At 59.9% G+C, this 23,811-nt stretch overlaps 1 protein-coding gene across 4 annotated transcripts; it reads left to right on the top strand.

The window, feature by feature from the left end:
- Positions 1–750: 750 nt before the first annotated feature.
- On the top strand, positions 751–22,051 carry LOC148646579 (ras and Rab interactor 1-like). Of its 4 annotated transcripts, XR_015927593.1 has the most exons (12): positions 751–1,318; positions 9,117–9,302; positions 10,235–10,349; positions 11,744–11,816; positions 13,780–13,871; positions 14,494–15,026; positions 15,294–15,771; positions 17,232–17,537; positions 17,620–17,751; positions 18,266–18,429; positions 19,745–21,491; positions 21,583–22,051. XR_015927593.1 is itself a non-coding variant. In XM_088608738.1 (11 exons), exons 2-11 carry the CDS (start codon positions 9,117–9,119, stop codon positions 20,072–20,074), a joined length of 2,409 nt encoding a protein of 802 aa, XP_088464864.1. In that variant the 5' UTR covers positions 751–1,318; the 3' UTR covers positions 20,075–22,051. The 4 variants fall into 4 exon arrangements, 3 of the variants coding, with proteins under 3 accessions (XP_088464864.1, XP_088464867.1, XP_088464865.1); XM_088608738.1 differs by having other exon boundaries at positions 19,745–22,051; XM_088608741.1 differs by lacking the exon at positions 751–1,318 and adding an exon at positions 1,332–1,480 and having other exon boundaries at positions 19,745–22,051.
- Positions 22,052–23,811: the final 1,760 nt, after the last annotated feature.

Raw genomic sequence — 23,811 nt, 5'->3', positions numbered from 1 at the left:
GGCCAGACACTGGACATGAGCAGACCTGGCTGCCCAGAGGACAGGCTCAGTGACCACAGCCTGGCCACAGACACTGGACACGTGCAGAGCTGGCTGTCCAGAGAGGACAGGCTCAGTGACCACAGCCTGGCCACAGACACTGGACACAGGCAGACTTGGCTGTCCAGAGAGGACAGGGATAGTGACCACAGCCTGGCCACAGACACTGGACACGGGCAGACCTGGCAGCCCAGAGTGGGACAGGCTCAGTGACCACAGCCTGGACACAGACACTGGACACAGGCAGACCTGGCTGTCCAGAGAGGACAGGCGCAGTGACCACAGCCTGGCCACAGACACTAGACAAGGGCAGACCTGGCTGTCTAGAGAGGACAGGCTCAGTGACCACAGCCTGGACACACACGCTGGACACGTGCAGAGCTGGCTGTCCAGAGAGGACAGGCTCAGTGACCACAGCCTGGACACAGACACTGGACACAGGCAGACCTGGCTGTCCAGAGAGGACGGGCTAAGTGACCACAGCCTGGACACAGACACTGGACACAGGCAGACCTGGCTGTCCAGAGAGGACGGGCTCACAACTTTCAACCCAGAATTCCCACACCTGCCAGAATCAGAACCCAGTCCTACAAGAGAGGAGACTCGACCGAGCCGCGGCCCAGCGTGTGATCCGCGCAGCAGAGAGCGAGTCTCTCACACGTTAACATTGGAACTGTCCTAAATGCCTATCAATGTAAATGAATTAGGATCGACAATTGTTATAACAACTGATTATTTGGCAGCGCCGATTCATCGGCCACGCCAATAAAGTTCAAGATACAGACATCTTCCGGTACTGATAATATACTGTCTTATTACTATTCCATTTTGGAAGGAAAAAAAGTCCAGCTCCTCTTTCTTCCTCTTGCGTCTGAATCCCTTGAACGCACGGCAGTCGGTGTTGTACGGGGGTGTTTTTTTTTCTTTTTTTTTTTTGTAGAAATATCTTCTCTCGCAGGGGGATCAGACAGACGCGGGCTGCCGGCGAGCATGCGCGCTGCTCAACTCCGACCTGATCCCAACTGTAAAAAAAAAAGTTTGACGCTGACATCAGGAAGCGAGCGAGTTAAGAGGAGTGCAGACGCAGGGGAGCCGAGGAGTGAGCAAAGCCTGAATCACGACTTTATCGAGGTCTCTCGCGTCACTCGGACGAGAGCTTCCCGACCGGCTCGCGTCTCGCCGCCCTTCGCCGGCATGGAAAGGCGCTAGGACAGCGACCAGCGAGCCTCTCCCGAGTCCCCCCAGCGGCACCCCCGCCAGTGCCCCGACAGCCGCGAAGGTAGGTCCCACCGGCAGTTGGCGACGTGACTTTCTGGGGCTCCGCAGTGCCTCCGGAATGCGGAGTCTCCCCGGGACGGGCAGCCGGGCACAGGCGCAGACTCGCCCGGACTGAGGCGGCAGTAGGTGCTGGGAGGCGGCGGCGGCGAGGGGGGTCACGCAGGTAGGAAATTAAAGGCACAGGCGAAGCCGGACATCAAGGAGCGAATCTCCGGGGAAAGTAAGTAAGTGTGTGTGTGTGTCGAGGTGGAAACCTCTCTCCGTCTCCCCCGCGCACACCTGTGGACAGGGGACGCGCGGTTCTGCAAGTGTCGCTCCTGCAAGAGTAACCAACAGGTACCGGTGTCACGCTGGGTGACTTCATCTTTCAGCCGGACACGGGGAGACAGTGAGATACCGAGACACTGAGGCAGCGAGACATTGAGGCAGGGAGACAGTGAGACATTGAGGCAGGGAGACAGTGAGACATTGAGGCAGGGAGACAGTGAGACATTGAGGCAGTGAGGCAGGGAGACAGTGGCGGTCAGGCAGGATGCGCTGTTAACGGACAGCGCTTTTTAGCAAAGATCTCAGAGCATCGAAGAATCCCGTCGGCGGGACAGGTCTGACGATAGACAGATCGACCCCGGTCGGCAGAGCTCTTAGCTGTGGCCGGATCCGTTCAAGCCTCTCTCGCGGGTCTCGCGTTTTGAGCACCGGCAGTGAAGTCTGGCCGATCGATGTGTCAATCAAACGTCACCGAAACGACTGTGTTCGAAACTGGGGGGGACGCTGCCCTGCGCCCCGGTGTCGATATACTGTTAACGTGCCGCAGGGTCGCGCGGGGCAGATCCGAAGCCCAGGACGGATCAATACACCGTCACTCCACGCGTTTTACCGGGCGCTCAGGAGGAGAGAACGGGTTCGGTCCAGTTGACCCGGGCAGGTCTCTCAGCGGGGATCGCTGGGGGAACCTGATGACTTGTGGGGTTCGAGTTCTCGTTTTGCAACGTTCCCCTTTTCGCATACATCTGCATGTATAATGTACATAGTGTGTATAGTGTATATAATGTACATGGTGTATATAGTGTATATAATGTATATAATGTACATAGTGTATATAATGTACATGGTGTATATATATATACAGCAGTTCAAGCAGGGGTCTGCGTCAGCAGGCGCAGGCTGCAGAGGAGCAGGGTGCGGGTTTATTCCCTGCTGGGGAGAGAGGGGAGTAAACACCCCCTTTCGGCTGCGCAGCCTTCCCCAGGTGTGGCGTGGGGGACTCCTGCAGGGCTCGTACCATTCCCAAGGGGGGGTGTCCCGCACGCGCCTGATCCCGGGCCTCCGAGCCCCGTGCCTGGCCTCCGCCCGTCTGACTCCGAGGAGAGGAGAGGAGAGGAGAGGAGAGGTGACTCCTGCCTCCAGGGAGGTGGACGGCGCCCCGTGATCGCGGGCTTTAGCAAAGCCGTTAATTAGCTGCTGGCCAGCGAGCACGCTGGGGTGGCGTCGTCCTCTGCGCAGCCCGCTGTGCTGATATAAACAGATCCGGGGTTGGGGGGGGGTTGGGGCTGTCCCCGGAGCGCCCGAGCGGGAGACCCCACCCCAGATCGCCGCGAGTCCAGACCCCCCTGGGCCTCTCGTTGGGCCTGCTGGTCCTTCACATCCAGGGGAAGCCTGGGGGCTCCTGAATCACTAAAGCCGGGTCCGTAACGGGCTGGACCCCGCAGGACCAGGTCCGGGCTCTGAGTAGTGGTGCCTCTCGGGGTCTCGAGTTCAATTCTGGGGCCTGGGGTACTGTCTGTGTGGAGTTTGCATGTTCTCCCCCCCCACAGTCCAAAGACATGCTGGTGGGTTAATTGGTTCCTGGGAAAGCTGGCCCCGGTGTGAGTGTGTGTGAGTGTGTGAGAGTGTGTGTGTGTGTGAGTGTGTGAGTGAGTGTGTGAGTGTGTGAGTGTGTGTGAGTGTGTGTGTGTGTGAGAGTGTGAGAGTGTGTGAGTGTGTGTGTGTGAGAGTGTGTGAGTGTGTGAGTGTGTGTGAGTGTGTGAGTGAGTGTGTGAGTGTGTGTGTGTGTGTGTGTGTGTGTGAGAGTGTGAGAGTGTGAGAGTGTGAGAGTGTGAGAGTGTGTGAGTGTGTGAGTGTGTGAGTGTGTGTGAGTGTGTGAGTGTGTGTGAGTGTGTGTGTGTGTGTGTGAGTGTGTGAGTGAGTGTGTGTGTGTGAGTGTGTGTGTGTGTGTGTGAGTGTGTGAGTGAGTGTGTGTGAGTGTGTGTGTGTCCTGGGATGGACTGGCCTTGCGCCCGTTGCTTGCTGGGATAGACTCCAGCTCCCCTGTGACCCTGAGCCGGAAGAATCGGACGGAGGAGGCGATGGGCAGAGGGGAGAGAGAGGCGAGCCGGATAGCTGGCGGGATATCCGTGTCTCTCCCTGCTCCGGATGAACTGGGATAGCTCATCCACGGCTGCTCCGCTGCGGAGTCCCATCGGGCAGCAGGGATCACGCCCCGGTCCCAGGGGGTTATCCCAGCCCCTCCAGTGGGATGTGAGACTCGGGGAGTCAGGGTGAGGGGGCGCGAGTGAGTTAGTGCCTTTTTTTAGCTCTCTCGCCTTCCTCTCTCAGCTGCTCGGCAGGTTACATAAGAGGAGCTGCGCGTGGGCTGTGCTTGCTCTCCCAGCGGGAGTCGCGGAATCCGAGCGCCCCGGTTGTCCTGCGGGTGGCGCTGGAGAGCTGCCTGGGACTGGGGGGCCCCAGGGACCCCCCCCCCCGCGCGTCTGCAGCCGCAAAGCGGTCGAGTCTGGGTTTCGCTCTGTTAGATGTCATCCTGTTCTGAACTTGTGGTTTGTTTGTGTTTTGCGGGCAAGTCTGGCTGTGAGGGCTCTGGAGGGAGAGACTGCTCAGTCTTTCTCAGCCAACTGCGCAACGCGCACATTCGTTTTCCTTCCTTTTGCCAGCACACACACACACACACACACCCCACCCACCCACCCACCTGCTTCGGTGTGCAATTCAACGTGACTGTCGACGCCGGCTGACTGGACACCAGCTGAGCGCAGAGAGTGGGCAGTATGTGTCTGCAGCCCTGGACAAGTTCGCTGTGCTATAAACAGTGAGATCGGGGTAAAAGCACAGACCAGCGCAGTAGAGCCCAGTGAGATCAGGGTAAAAGCACAGACTAGCGCAGTAGAGCCCAGTGAGATCAGGGTAAAAGCACAGTACAGCGCAGTAGAGCCCAGTGAGATCAGGGTAAAAGCACAGTCCAGCGCAGTAGAGCCCAGTGAGATCAGGGTAAAAGCTCAGTACAGCGCAGTAGAGCCCAGTGAGATCAGGGTAAAAGCACAGTACAGCGCAGTAGAGCCCAGTGAGATCAGGGTAAAAGCTCAGACCAGCGCAGAAGAGCCCAGTGAGATCAGGGTAAAAGCTCAGTACAGCGCAGTAGAGCCCAGTGAGATCAGGGTAAAAGCACAGTCCAGCGCAGTAGAGCCCAGTGAGATCAGGGTAAAAGCACAGACCAGCGCAGAAGAGCCCAGTGAGATCAGGGTAAAAGCACAGACCAGCGCAGAAGAGCCCAGTGAGATCAGGGTAAAAGCACAGACCAGCGCAGAAGAGCCCAGTGAGATCAGGGTAAAAGCTCAGACCAGCGCAGAAGAGCCCAGTGAGATCAGGGTAAAAGCTCAGTACAGCGCAGTAGAGCCCAGTGAGATCAGGGTAAAAGCACAGTCCAGCGCAGTAGAGCCCAGTGAGATCAGGGTAAAAGCACAGACCAGCGCAGTAGAGCCCAGTGAGATCAGGGTAAAAGCACAGACCAGCGCAGAAGAGCCCAGTGAGATCAGGGTAAAAGCACAGTACAGCGCAGTAGAGCCCAGTGAGATCAGGGTAAAAGCTCAGACCAGCGCAGAAGAGCCCAGCGAGATCAGGGTAAAAGCGCAGTACAGCACAGTAGAGCCCAGTGAGATCGGGGTAAAAGCTCAGTACAGCGCAGTAGAGCCCAGTGAGATCGGGGTAAAAGCACAGTCCAGCGCAGTAGAGCCCAGTGAGATCAGGGTAAAAGCACAGTACAGTGCAGTAGAGCCCAGTGAGATCAGGGTAAAAGCACAGTCCAGTGCAGTAAAGCTCAGTGAGATCAGGGTAAAAGCACAGTACAGCGCAGTAGAGCCCAGTGAGATCAGGGTAAAAGCACGGTACAGCGCAGTAGAGCCCAGTCAGATCAGGGTAAAAGCACAAAGGCGTGTGTAAAAGGCAGGCGTCTCGATGGCGAGCAGAGTGCAGTGTGGGTGCTGTGCTGGAGCTGGGGGGCGGGGGCGATGGGGGGGGGGGTGAGTAGAACCATGCGGATCTGGTTAAGCTGCGGAACAGCGGAGCGGCTTCACTGGGATTCGGGGAGACAGCAGCTCCCTCAGCCGTCTGGGAGCGTCCAGGGGCCCGCTGGCCCGAGGGTCTCGTCCTCAACAGATCCAGCGCAGTCGGCTCCAGTGTGGCGAAGCCCAGGGAGGAGGGGGGATTTCGGTTCCAGACTCCCACCACTCTTTGTGTAAAGAAGAGCCACCTGTTCTCAGTCCTGGATGAGCCGCCATTCCTTCTTCCTTTCCGCGTGTGTGGAGCGAAGTCCGTGGAGATCAGAACTCATTCCTCTTCCTTTTTCTGCGTGTGTGCAAACAACATTCATGGAACGCAAGACACGTTGGCAGTCAAGAATGAAATCTCCTCCAGCTGTTTCTTGGGAGAATCCAGGGAGATGCGCTTTGACTGCATGGCTGGGAAGCGTGTTCCAAGGAATCCTGCCCTCCTGCCTTCCTCTTGGGTTAAACTATGTGGGATAAACTCGGGAGAAACCATGGCCCGCCTGGGAACTTTCTTCTGGTCGGATCAAGCGGGGTCAAAGTTCGCCTGGCAGTGAGTCTCACACGGGGGACTTTTCCAACTTTTTTCTTTATTTGTTTTTGAACCTCCATCTTCCCCCGGCGGACGAGGAAATGAACGTGGGGTGCGTGTACCCTTTTTTGCAGATTTCCAGAGTTCGTGCTTGAAGATTTTCAGGATTTTAAGATTTTGCCACCTTCTACCGAAGCAAGCACAAGGTTTGACGCCAAGTTCTCGGCCCAGAAAAACAGAAAGTCTCCCTTGTAAAAGAGGGAAATGTGTGTGTGTGTGTGTGTGTGTGTGTGTGTGTGTGTTTGGGGGGGGGCAGAAGGGGTTGTTTTAGGTCTGAACAACTAAACACATAAAAATAAATCACTCGTCACTCCCTGCCGTGCCAACAGGTCCCGGCCTGCTCCCCTCCTCCCCCTCCCCGAAAGCCTCTCTCTCAGGGTGGGGCAGGCTGGCAACCGAGTGGGAGGACTGGGGAGGATGTGTAGGCCTCAGTCTCCATGGCAACCATCTGCTGTTCTGCAGGAGAAGGGATCGGCGGCCCCCACACAGCCGCCACTCGGAGTTCTGAGAGCTCGGGCGGGCGGGCGCTCCGGAGCCCAGATGGGCTCTGCTCGCTTTATTTTTCCTCCCCCCCCAGAAACAAACTTTTAACGGGTGCCGAAGACGTAATGGAAGGGGCGCTGTCCCACGCCGGCCGGCACCCCCGGCACCCCCCGAGCCGAAAAAGCCCCAGTCGCGTCTCGAGGCCGCCGGGTTTTTTTTTATATCTCCCACCCCCGCGCGTCCTCTTCGGTTTCCTTATCTGGACGGCCGCTTCTTCCTCGCCTGCGCTCGATCGGTGGGTGTCCTGGCGCGCGTGTGCGCTGACGCGCCGGCCAGATGGCGGGTTTATTATTAGCCCGGCGGGACTGGGAGGCTTCCCGGGGGGGGGTCCGGGGCTCGCTCCAGGCGATCTCAGCCCGTGCCGCACGCCCCTCCCCACAGCGATGGGAGAGAGAGGCGTCGCGTCAGACAGGTGGAGGTGAGCGCCTTGGCGCCACTGCTTTCCAGTTCTGTGCATCGCTGCACTCTCTGTTATAGTGTCGGCCGTCCGCTTCCTGACCTCTCCTTCCAGTTCAGGGTCTCCGGGGAGAGGGAGAGCCTCTCCCAGCAGGACACGCAGACACACACTCTCACCGGGGCCGCCCGGGTTTTCCCAGAAGCTCCCTAACCCGCCTGGGAAACTGGAGCGCCTGGAGGAGACCCAGGCCAACCTGGGGACAACACGCACACTCCACGCAGACAGCACCCCAGGCCCAGGGAATCGGGATCGTCCAGTGTCTGTTCCTCGTGCCGCTCGGGGGAATCCCGGGTTCCGACGGGGGGCGGGGCGTGGGGTGGGGTGGGAGGGCCGCGGGGGAGAAGTCACGCGCGGCGTGACTCAGATTTCCGAAAGAGGAAGAGCTCGGAGTTCACCGCGGTTCAGAGGAAGGAGGGTGAGGCAAATATAGCTTCTGGAGAAAGAAACGTGTGATTAGCCAAGATCTGCCTGTTCCTCTTTCTTTAAAAGAATTTGTGTCCTGTTATGGACCACTGTCCTGTCCGGGGTGTGTGTGTGTCCTGTGATGGAGCGCTGTCCTGTCCAGGGTGTGTGTGTGTCCTGTGATGGAGCGCTGTCCTGTCCAGGGTGTGTGTGTGTCCTGTGATGGACCGCTGTCCTGTCCGGGGTGTGTGTGTGTCCTGTGATGGACCGCTGTCCTGTCCAGGGTGTGTGTGTCCTGAGATGGACCGCTGTCCTGTCCAGGGTGTGTGTGTCCTGAGATGGACTGCTGTCCTGTCCGGGGTGTGTGTGTGTCCTGTGATGGACCGCTGTCCTGTCCAGGGTGTGTGTGTGTCCTGAGATGGACCGCTCTCCTGTCCAGGGTGTGTGTGTCCTGTGATGGACCGCTGTCCTGTCCAGGGTGTGTGTGTCCTGAGATGGACCGCTGTCCTGTCCAGGGTGTGTGTGTCCTGTGATGGACCGCTGTCCTGTCCAGGGTGTGTGTGTGTCCTGAGATGGACTGCTGTCCTGTCCGGGGTGTGTGTGTCCTGAGATGGACTGCTGTCCTGTCCAGGGTGTGTGTGTGTCCTGAGATGGACTGCTGTCCTGTCCGGGGTGTGTGTGTGTCCTGAGATGGACTGCTGTCCTGTCCGGGGTGTGTGTGTGTGTCCTGTGATGGACTGCTGTCCTGTCCGGGGTGTGTGTGTGTCCTGAGATGGACCGTTCTCCTGTCCAGGGTGTGTGTGTGTCCTGAGATGGACTGCTGTCCTGTCCGGGGTGTGTGTGTCCTGAGATGGACTGCTGTCCTGTCCGGGGTGTGTGTGTGTGTCCTGTGATGGACTGCTGTCCTGTCCGGGGTGTGTGTGTGTCCTGAGATGGACCGTTCTCCTGTCCAGGGTGTGTGTGTGTCCTGAGATGGACTGCTGTCCTGTCCGGGGTGTGTGTTTGTCCTGAGATGGACCGTTCTCCTGTCCAGGGTGTGTGTGTGTCCTGAGATGGACTGCTGTCCTGTCCGGGGTGTGTGTGTGTCCTGAGATGGACTGCTGTCCTGTCCGGGGTGTGTGTATGTCCTGAGATGGACCGTTCTCCTGTCCAGGGTGTGTGTGTGTCCTGAGATGGACTGCTGTCCTGTTCAGGCTGTGTGTGTCCTGTGATGGACCGCTGTCCTGTCCGGGGTGTGTGTGTGTCTTGAGATGGACTGCTGTCCTGTTCAGGCTGTGTGTGTCCTGTGATGGACCGCTGTCCTGTCCGGGGTGTGTGTGTGTCCTGAGATGGACTGCTGTCCTGTCCGGGGTGTGTGTGTGTGTGTCCTGTGATGGACTGCTGTACTCTTTGCTCCACACTCCCGCCACCCTTTGTGAACAGCAGTCCCTGGTGTCCTGACAGCAGCCCCTGGTGCCCCAGCTCAGTGCCTCCTGTGTGCCCTGTGTCCCAGATGCAGGAGGAGCCTGTGTACGACTACCCCGAGCCCCAGCAGCCCGCGGAGCCGCGGCCCGCGCACAGGGGCTCCCTGAGGAGCATCAGCGTGCTGGACCGCCTCCTGCTCACCCACCCCGTCTGGCTGCAGCTGTCCGTCAACTCCGCCACCGCCCTGCACATCCTGCAGAGGGAGCCGCCGGGGGTGAGGCGCCGGGGGGGGGCCATCCACTCTGATCTGCTTCGATCCATTCTGCTCTGGTCCACTCCGGTCCACTCTGATTCACTCCAATCCACTCTGATCTGCTTCGATCCATTCCAATCCACTCTGATCCACTCTGATCTGCTTCGATCCTTTCTGCTCCGGTCCACTCTGATCCACTCTGATCCGCTCCGATCCATTCTGATCCACTCCGATCCGCTTCGATCCACTCTGATCCATTCCGATCCGTTCCGATGCACTCCGCTCAGTTCTGCTTCATTCCGATCCACTCTGATCTCCAACCTGCTCCACCTGCGGCTCCTTAATTGTTTCCGGGCTGATACTGTCATTAAAGAGCTAATTGGGCATCCCTGCCCTCTTGGTCTGGAGCAGTGGCTTCCCGATACTGGTCCTGCTGACCCCCACCCCTGCTGGTCTCCACTGCCCCCCTCCCTCAGGCGATACCTGCAGCCTGACGGCCCCTCAGCAGCTGCCTCGCTGGAGTATCTGCACTTGGCCTCTGGTCCCAGGGCTGGGATCTCGAAATACAGCAGCCCCAGCCCCGGCTGCAGATGTGGGACCCGTAAGGAGCCGTTCGGATTCATCTGATGATTGTCGCGGCAGTGAGGGGGCAGACCGAGTAACCGGACGCAGTCGAGCAGGCGTGGGGGTGTCCAGCACCAGGACAGGGAACCCCTGATCCAGACCTCGGAGAGGTGCCTGCTGGGAGAGCTCACAAGGAGCGGAAGAGGGGTTAAAGGTTAATGGGGGGGAGCTTCACAGGACTTTAGGACAGTGTCCTGTGATGCTTCGGGCAGATCTCCGTATTGGACCTCGAGAGGTCAGGCTGCACGAGAGCCCGGCGGGTGCATAAGTCTCGGGGACGCGGGGACGCTGGGGGATGGGTCTCTCGAGCTGTGCTTGTCCCCGTGCAGACCTTCCTGGTGCGGAAGTCCAACACGTCTCAGAAGAAGGTGCTGTGTGTGCGGCTGGCGGACGACAGCACGCCCTCCTTCGTCAAGCAGTTCATCATCCGCGCGGAGGGCTCCAGTGAGTGCGGAGCGGGCGGCATCTCGGTTTATCTGTGCTTCTGCTTCTCCTGTCTGTCCATCCTTAGATCTGCCTCTTCTTCTCCTGTCTGTCCATCCTTAGATCTGTCTCTTCTTCTCTTGTCTGTCCATCCTTAGATCTGCCTCTGCTTCTCCTGTCTGTCCATCCTTGAATCTGACTCTGCTTCTTCTGTCTGTCCATCCTTAGAGCTGCCTCTTCTTCTCCTGTCTGTCCATCCTTAGATCTGTCTCTTCTTCTCCTGTCTGTCCATCCTTAGATCTGCCTCTTCTTCTCCTGTCTGTCCATCCTTGAATCTGACTCTGCTTCTTCTGTCTGTCCATCCTTAGAGCTGCCTCTTCTTCTCCTGTCTGTCCATCCTTAGATCTGTCTCTTCTTCTCCTGTCTGTCCATCCTTAGATCTGTCTCTGCTTCTTCTGTCTGTCCATCCTTAGATCTGTCTCTTCTTCTCCTGTCTGTCCATCTTTAGATCTGACTCTTCCTCTCCTGTCTGTCCATCCTTAGATCTGTCTCTTCTTCTCCTGTCTGTCCGTCCTTGAATCTGACTCTGCTTCTTCCGTCTGTCCATCTTTAGATCTGATTCTTCTTCTCCTGTCTGTCCATCTTTAGATCTGTCTCTTCTTCTCTGTCCATCCTTGAATCTGACTCTTCTTCTCCTGTCTGTCCATCCTTAGATCTGTCTCTGCTTCTCCTGCCGGTCCATCCTAAGACTTGTCTCTGCTTTCTCTCTCTACATCTTTAATTCTAATTTAAATCTCTCTGCTTCTTCTGTCTCTCTTTCCTAAAATCTCTCTGCTTCTCCTGCCTGTCCATCTTGAATTCTGTCTCTGCTTTTTCTCCCTGTTACGGGACATGTGACCGTTTCACAAAGCTAGACGGCTGAAGCAGCTGACGGGTTTTCCAGCTCTGCTTCCTGTTTATGAAGTTCCATTCACAATGCGCAGTAAGACACCTGTGTCATTGCCCTTGACGTAAACTGTTAGTTATAGCTCTGTTGACGATATAAGACACTGCTCGAGACAAGCAGCTTCTGTGACTTTGGCACAGTTCCACTTCCTAGCCCATAAATCCTGGCATCCCATAATTTCTAGCGTCTCCATCTCTGCTTGCTCCGTTAATTAATTTGATGCATTAATTACGTGATACGTGAACCTTAATTAGTATGATAAACAGTCTAGCTGAATCAAACCGCCAGGGACAGAGAGGCTGCCTCTGTCTGATCTCGTCTCTCTGTCCCTCCAGATCCACCCGTTTCTGGATCTGAATAAAGTCTCTCGTTTCCCCTCGGCTCTTGGGTTCATTATCCCTGCCCTCTACATGCCCCCCCCCGTCCGGACCCCCCCCAGTCTGAGTCCCCTGCCTGCCCTGTCTTGCAGCCTTCTCCTTGGAGAGCTCAGCCATCAGCTTCCCAGACCTGTGCCGGCTCATCGCCTTCTACTGCATCAGCAGGTGAGGGTCTCGGTCGCTGACCGCAGGTCCGGACAGACCGGGCTCGGGGCTTGGGCACTCTCCCGTCCGGTACCGGCCGCAGGTCCGGAGCGAGGGTCTGTCCCTCTCCCGTCCGGTACCGGCCGCAGGTCCGGAGCGAGGGTCTGTCCCTCTCCCGTCCGGTACCGGCCGCAGGTCCGGAGCGAGGGTCTGTCCCTCTCCCGTCCGGTACCGGCCGCAGGTCCGGAGCGAGGGTCTGTCCCTCTCCCGTCCAGTACCGGCCGCAGGTCCGGACAGACCGGGCTCGGGGCTTGGGCACTCTCCCGTCCGGTACCGGCCGCAGGTCCGGAGCGAGGGTCTGTCCCTCTCCCGTCCGGTACCGGCCGCAGGTCCGGAGCGAGGGTCTGTCCCTCTCCCGTCCGGTACCGGCCGCAGGTCCGGAGCGAGGGTCTGTCCCTCTCCCGTCCGGTACCGGCCGCAGGTCCGGACAGCCCGGGCTCGGGGCTTGGGCACTCTCCCGTCCGGTACCGGCCGCAGGTCCGGAGCGAGGGTCTGTCTCTCTCCCGTCCGGTACCGGCCGCAGGTCCGGAGCGAGGGTCTGTCCCTCTCCCGTCCGGTACCGGCCGCAGGTCCGGACAGCCCGGGCTCGGGGCTTGGGCACTCTCCCGTCCGGTACCGGCCGCAGGTCCGGAGCGAGGGTCTGTCTCTCTCCCGTCCGGTACCGGCCGCAGGTCCGGAGCGAGGGTCTGTCTCTCTCCCGTCCGGTACCGGCCGCAGGTCCGGAGCGAGGGTCTGTCCCTCTCCCGTCCGGTACCGGCCGCAGGTCCGGAGCGAGGGTCTGTCTCTCTCCAGTCCGGTACCGGCCGCAGGTCCGGAGCGAGGGTCTGTCCCTCTCCCGTCCGGTACCGGCCGCAGGTCCGGAGCGAGGGTCTGTCCCTCTCCCGTCCGGTACCGGCCGCAGGTCCGGAGCGAGGGTCTGTCCCTCTCCCGTCCGGTACCGGCCGCAGGTCCGGAGCGAGGGTCTGTCCCTCTCCCGTCCGGTACCGGCCGCAGGTCCGGAGCGAGGGTCTGTCCCTCTCCCGTCCGGTACCGGCCGCAGGTCCGGAGCGAGGGTCTGTCCCTCTCCCGTCCGGTACCGGCCGCAGGTCCGGACAGCCCGGGCTCGGGGCTTGGGCACTCTCCCGTCCGGTACCGGCCGCAGGTCCGGAGCGAGGGTCTGTCTCTCTCCGGATGTGGGTGGGATGTGTAGGTGGGCTGTGGGTGGGGTGTGGGTGGGATGTCTGTGGGATGTGGGTGTGGGTGTGTGTGGGGTTTGTGGGTGAGGTGTGGGTGTGGGCTGTGGGTGGGGTGTGTGGTGTGTGTGTGGTGTGGGTGGGCTGTGGGATGTGTGGGTGGGGTGTGGGTGTGGGTGTGGGTGGGATGTGGGTGTGGGTGTGTGTGGGGTTTGTGGGTGAGGTGTGGGTGTGGGCTGTGGGTGGGGTGTGTGGTGTGTGTGTGGTGTGGGTGGGCTGTGGGATGTGTGGGTGGGGTGTGGGTGTGGGTGTGGGTGGGATGTGTGGGTGGGGTGTGTGGGTGGGGTGTGGGTGGGGTGTGTGGGTGGGTTGTGGGTGTGGGTTGTGGGTGGGGTGTGTGTGGGGTGTGTGGGTGTGGGATGTGTGGGTGGGGTGTGGGTGTGGGTGTGTGGGTGGGTTGTGGGTGTGGGTTGTGGGTGGGGTGTGTGTGGGGTGTGTGGGTGTGGGATGTGTGGGTGGGGTGTGTGGGTGGGGTGTGGGTGGGGTGTGTGGGTGGGTTGTGGGTGTGGGTTGTGGGTGGGGTGTGTGTGGGGTGTGTGGGTGTGGGATGTGTGGGTGGGGTGTGGGTGGGGTGTGTGGGTGGGTTGTGGGTGTGGGTTGTGGGTGGGGTGTGTGTGGGGTGTGTGGGTGTGGGTGTGTGTGGGTGTGTGTGGGGTGTGTGTGGGATGGTCTGACTCCTGCTCTCACTGCAGGGATGTGCTGCCCTTCACCCTGGAGCTCCCCGAGGCCATCGCCAAGGCAACCTCGCACAAGCAGCTGGAGTCCATTTCACACATGGGCGTGGGTAGGTCCTCACCCTGTCTCACTCCCTCTCACTCCCTCACCCTGTCTCACCCCCTCTCACTGCCTCTCCCTGTCTCACTCCCTCTCCCTGTCTCACCCCCTCTCACTGCCTCTCCCTGTCTCACTCTCTCTCACCCCCTCTCACCCCCTCACCCTGTCTCACCCCCTCTCACTCCCTCACCCTGTCTCACCCCCTCTCCCTGTCTCACTCTCTCTCACCCCCTCTCCCTGTCTCACTCCCTCTCACTCCCTCACCCTGTCTCACCCCCTCTCCCTGTCTCACTCTCTCTCACCCCCTCTCCCTGTCTCACTCTCTCTCACCCCCTCACCCTGTCTCACTCCCTCTCACTCCCTCACCCTGTCTCACCCCCTCTCACTCCCTCACCCTGTCTCACCCCCTCTCCCTGTCTCACCCCCTCTCACCCCCTCTCCCTGTCTCACCCCCTCTCACCCCCTCTCCCTGTCTCACCCCCTCTCACCCCCTCTCCCTGTGTCCCTCCTCATGGTGTTGTGATGGAGGGGGCTGTGCAGCTCTGGGCCTGTGTGTGTGGGGGGTTGTTCTTGCAGTCCTGCCCCGTGTCCGCCTCTCCTGCCCCTGATGTCCGGCTCTTTCCCGCCCCCAGAGTTCTGGAGCTCGCCCCTGAACTTCCGGGGTCCCCGCAACGGGCCCCCGCCGGCCGAGCCGCCCCCCCCGGCGCCCCAGGACTGCGCCACGCCCCCGGAGGCCCCCTCCCTCCTGCAGGAGTTCTGCCCGATCCGGACGCGCAGCCCCCTGGAGCTGGACTGCGGCGCGGGCCGGGGGGCGCTGTGCTTCCTGAACCCCCTCTTCCTGCAGGAGCCCCCCGGCCGGGGGGCGCTGCTGAAGCGGCACCAGTTCAAGCGCAGCCTGAAGGTGCGCGTCTCCACGGAGACGTCCAGCCCGCTGTCCTCGCCGCCGGCCGCCCCGCCGCCCCCGCCCCCGCTGCTGGCCAAGGGCGCCCCCCGCCCGGACCCCCAGGGGCCCCCCGGGGACGGGGACGACGCCTCGGACTACATGCAGCCCGGCGCCCTCTTCCTGAGGGGGGCCGTAGTGGGGGCGCTCCTGCGGGGCCGGTCCACCCTGTCCCCCACCGCCGAGGAGGAGGAGGGGTACCAGATGCCCCGAACGCTGCTGCAGGTACTGCCCCCCGTCTGGGGGTGGGGGGGGGCTTCCAGGGTAGCCTGGGCTGTAAGAATGGGGGTGACACCGGGGGGGGGGTGAGGTGTCTGCACGGAAACAGGGGCGCAGGTGGAGAGGGAGTGGGCAGCGATATGGGGTCGCCCCCTGCTGGTAGGGGGAGGGTATCGACAGCAAGGGGGGAGGGGGGGTTGGGGGGTGTCGTGATGGAAATGGGGGCTCTGTACCCCCGCGCGCTGACCTCCCCCGCTGTGCCCCCTGTCCCAGGGCAGGGAGGAGGCCCCCGACGACGGCGCCGGGGAGGGGGCGCTGGCCCTGGAGCGCCGCCGCGCCCCGTCTCTCAGCGAGCTGGACAGCAGCAGCTCCCTGAGCAGCCTGGAGGAGGCGGAGGAGAGCGCGGAGCAGCGCCCCCCGCTGGTGAGGGGCACCAGCTCGCCGGCCGCCCCCCTGGCCCGCCAGCCCGCCTCCGCGCTGCGCAAGATGAGCGCCGCCTTCATGTCCTTCTTCGCCCCCGAGAAGCGCGTGGCGCGGCTGGCGGAGGAGCTGTCCCGCGACCGGCGCACGGCCTTCGGCGCGCTGGTGCAGGACTTCCTGCGGGCGCAGCGGGAGGGCCGGGAGGGGCCGGGCTCCGGCGGCGCCCTGCTGCAGGGGCTGCGGCTCTTCCTCACGCAGGCCAAGAGCTTCCTGCTGGAGTGCGGCGAGCTGCAGCCCCCCATCGAGACCCTGCTGCCCGACGAGGAGAAAGGTACCCAGCGTGCCCGCGGGCGGGGGGGGGCAGGAGTCGAGCCTCAAAACCAGCGGGCAACACCAAACTGAGCACACACAGGTGCACACACACACACACGTACGCACAACTGCGCACTGTTCCTGTCCCGGGATTGGTGAACCATAGTAAGAATTTAATGGAACAAGTAATGGGTTTATTCCCTGCTGAAAAGGGAAGAGAAGTCCTTTGGGAGCTGTGGTCCTGCTCTCTGCAGGGGTGTCTTGTGGGAGCTGTAGTCCTGCTCTCTGCAGAGGTGTCTTGTGGGAGCTGTAGTCCTGCTCTCTCCAGGGGTGTCTTGTGGGAGCTGTAGTCCTGTTCTCTGCAGAGGTGTCTTGTGGGAGCTGTAGTCCTGCTCTCTGTAGGGGTGTCTTGTGGGAGCTGTAGTCCTGCTCTCTGCAGAGGTGTCTTCTGGGAGCTGTAGTCCTGCTCTCTGCAGGGGTGTCTTGTGGGAGCTGTAGTCCTGCTCTCTGCAGGGGTGTCTTGTGGGAGCTGTAGTCCTGCTCTCTGCAGGGGTGTCTTCTGGGAGCTGTAGTCCTGCTCTCTGTAGGGGTGTCTTGTGGGAGCTGTAGTCCTGCTCTCTGCAGAGGTGTCTTCTGGGAGCTGTAGTCCTGCTCTCTGTAGGGGTGTCTTGTGGGAGCTGTAGTCCTGCTCTCTGCAGGGGTGTCTTGTGGGAGCTGTAGTCCTGCTCTCTCCAGCGGTGTCTTGTGGGAGCTGTAGGCCTGCTCTCTCCAGCGGTGTCTTGTGGGAGCTGTAGTCCTGCTCTCTGGAGGGGTGTCTTGTGGGAGCTGTAGTCCTGCTCTCTCCAGCGGTGTCTTGTGGGAGCTGTAGTCCTGCTCTCTCCAGCGGTGTCTTGTGGGAGCTGTAGTCCTGCTCTCTCCAGCGGTGTCTTGTGGGAGCTGTAGTCCTGCTCTCTCCAGCGGTGTCTTGTGGGAGCTGTAGTCCTGCTCTCTGCAGGGGTGTCTTGTGGGAGCTGTAGGCCTGCTCTCTGCAGAGGTGTCTTCTGGGAGCTGTAGTCCTGCTCTCTCCAGCGGTGTCTTGTGGGAGCTGTAGTCCTGCTCTCTCCAGCGGTGTCTTGTGGGAGCTGTAGTCCTGCTCTCTCCAGCGGTGTCTTCTGGGAGCTGTAGTCCTGCTCTCTGTAGGGGTGTCTTGTGGGAGCTGTAGTCCTGCTCTCTCCAGGGATGTCTTGTGGGAGCTGTAGTCCTGCTCTCTGCAGGGGTGTCTTGTGGGAGCTGTAGTCCTGCTCTCTCCAGGGGTGTCTTGTGGGAACTGTAGTCCTGCTCTCTCCAGCGGTGTCTTGTGGGAGCTGTAGTCCTGCTCTCTCCAGCGGTGTCTTGTGGGAGCTGTAGTCCTGCTCTCTGCAGCGGTGTCTTGTGGGAGCTGTAGTCCTGCTCTCTCCAGCGGTGTCTTGTGGGAGCTGTAGTCCTGCTCTCTCCCTGCAGACTTCGCCCTGGAGAAGGCCCTGTACCGCTGCGTCCTGAAGCCCCTGAAGCCCCAGGTGGACGCCGCGCTGCGGGCACTGCACGCGAAGGACGGCTCGACGCAGCTCATGGCCGACAGCCTGCAGCGGGCACGCGAGGGGGCGCTGGAGCGCTTCGGGGTGCGGGTGGGCGTGCCGGATGCCCGCGGCGTGGAGAGGGTGCGCCAGAAGCTGGCGCTGATGCCGCGCGCCTACTCGCCCGTGGACAAGGTGGTGCTGCTGCTGCAGGCCTGCAAGTGCGTCTACAGGGCCATGAGGACGCTCCCTGGTGAGTGTCACCCCCTCACCCCCCCCCGGGCTCTCACCCCGCCCCCCCGCTGGTCTGACCCTCCCCCGTGCTCCCCGCGCAGGGCAGGAGTGCGGCGCTGACGAGTTCCTGCCGGCCCTGTCCTACGTCCTGGTGCAGTGCGGCCTACCTGAGCTCCCCCTGGAGGTGGAGTACATGATGGAGCTGCTGGAGCCCACCTGGCTGATGGGAGAGGGTGAGAGCGAGACCCGCCGGGCCCGGCCTGTCCCGAACAGAACCCCCCCCCCAAAAGAGCCACAATCGTTCAGGTTTATTTTCTGCAAACTGGAATGAGTCAGTGTTGTTCTGCTCTAATGCAACACCACGGTTTCAGCTCTCCAGACAAAGGCTTCTGTTGGCTCTCAGAGGTGTGGAATTTACATCTCCACAGGCCGTCGGGCTGAGAGGCCTCACGCCCCCCGTCGCGTCCACCTGCCTCCTGTCCGGCTCCGAAGCTTTGAACGTCCGACCGTTCACACAGCCCATACAGCCTGTTCCTGTAGCCGCCGGACAGACTTCTGGGAATCTGTCAGCTCTGTGAGGGTGGATCTGGGGGTGCCTGCGCCCTGCCGTCCCCAGACCCGCACATGAGACACAGCGGCTTTAATCCGAGTGAAAGTTAGACGCAGTGGCCAGGCCTGACCGTGTCACAGGGTTCCCCTGATTGGTCAGGCTGAAGTTCCTGCATTTCTTGCATGTCCCGCCCCCAGCTGGATACTACCTGACGAGCGTCTACGCCAGCCTGTCGCTGATCAGGAGCCAGCCGGAGGCCCCGCCCCCGAGCGGGCTGACACGGGAGGCGCGGGAGGCGCTGAAGGGGTGGAGCCTGCGCCGGGCCGGTGAGGTCAGCCAGGAGGCGTCCCAGCACAGCCAGGTCAGGGGCACACACGTGCACATACAGACAAGTGCACACACCCACTCTCACACACACGCACACACTTACTGTACGTGAATCCATGCACATGCACACACACTCACACACACACACTCACACACACACTCACACTCACACTCACACTCACACTCACACTCACACACACACACACTCACACACACACACACACTCACACTCACACTCACACTCACACTCACACACACACACACACTCACTCACTCACTCACACACACACTCACACACACACACACACACACACACACTCACACACTCACTCACACACACACACACTCACACACACATCGTTCCGGTTGGTACTTTTTAAGGGCAGCACATCAGAATGTTTCTTACTATGATAAGCTCTTTATGAAGTCCAGTGAGATCAGGGTAAAAACACAGTACAGCACAGCAAAGCCCAGTGAGATCGGGGTGAAAGCACAGTACAGCGCAGTAGAGCCCAGTGATATCAGGGTAAAAGCACAGTATAGCACAGTAGAGCCCAGTGAGATCAGGGTAAAAGCACGGTACAGCTCAGTAGAGCCCAGTGAGATCAGGGTAAAAGCACAGTCCAGCGCAGTAGAGCCCAGTGAGATCAGGGTAAAAGCACAGTCCAGCGCAGTAGAGCCCAGTGAGATTGGGGTAAAAGCACAGTCCAGCGCAGTAGAGCCCAGTGAGATCGGGGTAAAAGCACAGTCCAGCGCAGTAGAGCCCAGTGAGATCAGGGTAAAAGCACAGTCCAGCGCAGTAGAGCCCAGTGAGATCAGGGTAAAAGCACAGTACAGTACAGCCCAGTGAGATCAGGGTAAAAGCACAGTCCAGCGCAGTAGAGCCCAGTGAGATCAGGGTAAAAGCACAGTCCAGCGCAGTAGAGCCCAGTGAGATTGGGGTAAAAGCACAGTACAGCGCAGTAGAGCCCAGTGAGATCGGGGTAAAAGCACAGTCCAGCGCAGTAGAGCCCAGTGAGATCAGGGTAAAAGCACAGTCCAGCGCAGTAGAGCCCAGTGAGATCAGGGTAAAAGCACAGTACAGTGCAGTAGAGCCCAGTGAGATCAGGGTAAAAGCACAGTCCAGCGCAGTAGAGCCCAGTGAGATCAGGGTAAAAGCACAGTACAGTACAGCCCAGTGAGATCAGGGTAAAAGCACAGTCCAGCGCAGTAGAGCCCAGTGAGATCAGGGTAAAAGCACAGTCCAGCGCAGTAGAGCCCAGTGAGATCAGGGTAAAAGCACAGTCCAGCGCAGTAGAGCCCACCCTGTACGGTGGGGGTGTCCTCATGCCTGGGTGCTGCTGTTGCAGAGGTTCGTCAGGGTGCTGCTCCAGGAGGGCGAGAGCAGCGCGGTGAAGACTCTGCTCTGGAGCCCCTGCGACACGGGGGAGACCCTGGCACAGGCCTGCGCACAGAAATTCGGGGTGTCGGAACCGGAGCACTACGCCCTCTACTGGCGCAGCGGCGGGGAGACCCGGGCCCTGCCCCCCCAGGCCCGGCACCAGGACCTCCTCCAGCAGGCGGGGGCCGGCTTCTCCCTGACCTACCAGCGCTGCGACCAGGACACAGGCAAGGCGCGCAGGCTGACCAGAGGGGGCGCTGTGGATCTCGGGGAGCAGCCTGAGTCCCCCGGCCCCTGAGCCGCGATTCACCCCCCTCTCCCCCCCCCCTTCCTCCCCCTACACCCCTCACCCCCCCACCCCGAAAAAACTAGAACCCCGAAAGCACCCCCCACCTTGTGGTACCCCCAAAGGGAAGCCGCGATCCGGAGGCTTCGGAGTCGGTCTCTGTCCGGGGGACATTCCGAGTCAGATTAGGACGGACTGACCCTTTGAACTCTCCAGGGGTGCGAAGCGCCTTGCGCTGTTGGGAACGGAGCGATCTGAAAATACCCCAGAACAGAACAATTCACACCTTGAGCCCACGGTGCCGGAGCAGCACGTGACTTGCTCGCTCTGCGGGGCCGTTGGCCGTCCGGGGAAAACGGGGTCCTGTTGGCTGGGGGCGTCACAGTGCGGTCAGCGGTGAGGAGTGTGGACACCAGAGGGCGCTGTGCGATTTTTATTCTTCCCATTGCCTCAGGCCCCTGGGCTGGCCTCGTCGGTGCCCGAGGAAAAGCGTTCGCATTTCTCCTAAGACCACCGGCAGTGTCGACCCAGAGGACAGCGAGGCACGAGCAGGAAACTCCAGGGAACTGCGTTTATAACCCTGGATAAGGAGGCTCGTCGTTACCCAAAGGTTTGTGGGAGTGGGGAACCAGCTGCCCAGCCATGTGGTTGAAGACAATTGTTTGGCCTCGTTAAAAAAAAAATTTAAAAAAAACGTCTGGAGGCACTTCTTTACACAGAGGGTGGTGGGAGAGTGGAACAAGCTGTCCAGCCCTGTTGTGGAAGCCTGCGTCCTGGCTTCTTCCTGGATGAGCTCCTGGGATCAGTTAGCGACTCCGGACCAGTCAGGGCTGATGGGCCGAGCAGCTTCTCTCACCTCTGACTGGTCTTGAGTTCTTCTTGCTGTACATCCTTGACTGCACTGTGCCTCCTGATTCACACCGGTGACACGCGTGTGTGTTACACTTCAGGGTGTTAACAGTAGCCAGGAGAATGTGTCACAACTGGTGCCATTGAAGTCCTGTGGGGGGCGCTGTCTCTCCTGCAGGGGTCTCCAGTCCCGGTCCTGTGGGGGGCGCTGTCTCTCCTGCAGAGGTCCCCAGTCCCGGTCATGCGGGGGGCGCTGTCTCTCCTACAGGGGTCCCCAGTCCCAGTCCTGCGGGGGTCCCCAGTCCCAGTCCTGAGGGGGGCACTGTCTCTCCTGCAGGGGTCCCCAATCCTGGTCATGTGGGGGGTGCTGTCTCTCCAGCGGGGGTCCCCAGTCCCGGTGCTGTGGGGGTCCCCAGTCCCAGTTCTGCGGGGGGTGCTGTCTCTCCTGCAGGGGTCCCCAGTCCCAGTCCTGCGGGGGTCCCCAGTCCCAGTCCTGAGGGGGGCGCTGTCTCTCCTGCAGGGGTCCCCAATCCCGGTCCTGCAGGGGGCGCTGTCTCTCCTGCAGGGGTCCCCAGTCCCTGTCCTGCGGGGGGTGCTGTCTCTCCTGCAGGGGTCCCCAGTCCCAGTCCTGAGGGGAGCGCTGTCTCTCCTGCAGGGGTCCCCAGTCCCAGTCCTGCGGGGGGTGCTGTCTCTCCTGCAGGGGTCCCCAGTCCTGGTCCTGTAGGGGTCCCCAGTCCCAGTCCTGAGGGGAGCGCTGTCTCTCCTGCGGGGGTCTCCAGTCCCGGTCCTGTTTGTTTCTTGAGGATCAATACGCTCCGACCCTGTGCTTTAGGGAGGAGTCTTTGGGTTTTTAATTTGTTCTGCTTTGCCTGAATCCTGCAGCCTCAGCTTTGTCCGACCGGACCCTCAGTTTTTGGGCGGAGGTGAGGTCGTCCCCCGACGTGTTCGCGGTCCGCGGCCATTCTCTCCTCCAGGGAGAAAGCACAGTGTACATACTACCGCCAGGCTCCTCCCTAGCTCTCCCAGCATCCCCAGGCTTCCTGCTGCTCTCATTATTTATAGGAATATTATCTCTGTGTTTCGCCGTGGTGTTGAATGGTTCAAAGCAGTTTAAAACCCAAATAAATATTTCTACTAAAAGCTGCGTCTGTCCTCTTTCCAAATAAGGAGCTGTATTACTATATGGGTACAAAAACAACCAAGACAGGGAAGATCGTTAGTCAAAGTAATTAGTGATCTATGTTAAATAATGAGGGTGGTGCAGTGGTCAGCACTGCGGCCTCACAGCGCTGGGGCCTTGGGTTCAGTTCCCAACCTGGAGTGCTGTCTGTGGGGAGTTTGCATGTTCCCCTGTGTCCGGATTTGTTTCATCCCACAGTCATGCTGGTGGGTTGATTGGCTTCTGGGAACACTGTGTCTGTGTGTGTCCCGTGATGGACTGGCGTCCTGTCCAGGGTGGACCCCGCCTTGCGCCCGTTGCTTGCTGGGATAGGCTCCAGCTCCCCCTGTGACCCTGAATTGTATGAAGTGGTTAGAAAATGGACAGATGATCGTCACTGCTTTGCTGCCTCTGAAAACCATCCTTTGCAAAGGGTAACACCCTGTTCCTGTCTTGGATTAACGATTAAAACTGAAGTACACACACCCTATACAGCACCAAGACATTTCCTCCCACAATCCCCTGTGACGTCACACAGCCTCCAGGAATTATGGGAATGATTATTAAGGGCTGTGAAACAGCAAAAGCGGGTTAATGTGTGTCCCCAGGGTTTCTGTTCTCAATGCCCTGCGGTCTTGGGCTCTCTGGGCTTTGCTCAGCCCACGTTCCCAGTTACAGAGTCAGACTAATTAATGAGCTGCACTAACTTATTACAGCGCTCCTAACGAGGTTCTCAGATGCCTTGGAAGTGAGTGTTCCCTTAATTAAGGGAAGGCTTCCAGTCATCAGCTGTGAGAGGCATTAAGAAGGCAGCAGAGGAACGAGTGCAGGTTTATTCCCTGCTGAAAAGAGAAGAGCAGAGACACAACGTTTCAACTGTGGAGCCTCCTGTGGGTGTGAGTGTGGAGAAATCAGTGTTAATCAAGAGTGCCGGGTTCGAGGTGAGTACAGTGTTGAAGCCACGGGCAGGTGTCTGGTTTCCTTCCAGCAGTTTCCAGTCACTGGACAGGGGCCTCTGTGAAGCCCTAGGCACGCACCTGCGACACGTGACACCGGGGCAGAGGGGGTTCATAAAAATCGGGGCGCCCCAGCCCTGCGCTGTAGGGTCACCCTTAATAATTATTATTATATCACCTCAACTGACATCTCGGGGGATGTGGCCACACTGGGGGCGGAGTGGTGGCTCTGTGGCTGAGGGTCTGTGCCTGTGGCTGGAAGGTTCCCGGTTCGAATCCCACGGCCGGCAGAGGAATCCTACTCCGTTGGGCCCCTGAGCGAGGCCCTTCACCCCAGCTGCTCCAGGGGCGCTGTACGATGGCTGACCCTGCGCTCTGACCCCCAGCTTCTCTCTCCCTGTCTGTGTGTCTCATGGAGAGCAAGCTGGGGTCTGCGAAAAGACACATTCCCAATATGAGAAATTGTCTATGACTCATATAGTGATCTTATCTTATATACATATATATTTCTTTCACTTTGCCAAAAATGAGCAGTGCTGGTGTGGGCGGTGTGGGCGGTGTGCGGCTCAGATCAAGTGTCCAATCTCCTCCATCCCGCCCACGCGCTCTTCCAAACGGGCTCCCACAGCTCCCTGGAGCGGAGCCCCCCCCCCGTGAGCGCCTCTTGTGTGTTTTGTTTTGTTGTTGTTGTCATTCTGTCAAGCGCTTTGAGAAGCCACATTTAAAGGCGCTAAATCAAATAATTATTATTATAAGGAAGGACACAGACAAGAGGCCATGAGGCT

The sequence above is a fragment of the Lepisosteus platostomus genome, chromosome 16 (genome assembly GCF_059453375.1).
Source record: "Lepisosteus platostomus isolate fLepPlt1 chromosome 16, fLepPlt1.hap1, whole genome shotgun sequence".
Taxonomy (NCBI): Eukaryota; Metazoa; Chordata; class Actinopteri; order Semionotiformes; family Lepisosteidae; genus Lepisosteus; species Lepisosteus platostomus.
Note: the sequence above shows the minus strand (reverse complement) of the source record. Positions and strands in the feature narration are given on the sequence as shown.

Bases quoted from the DNA above. Each gene is read 5' to 3' on its own strand.
- LOC148646579 (XM_088608738.1), top strand. From the start codon at position 9,117: ATGCAGGAGGAGCCTGTGTACGACTACCCCGAGCCCCAGCAGCCCGCG. The intron at 13,872-14,493 runs GTAGGTCCTCAC...TCCCGCCCCCAG, and splicing joins CATTTCACACATGGGCGTGG to AGTTCTGGAGCTCGCCCCTG. The intron at 18,430-19,744 runs GTCAGGGGCACA...CTGCTGTTGCAG, and splicing joins AGGCGTCCCAGCACAGCCAG to AGGTTCGTCAGGGTGCTGCT.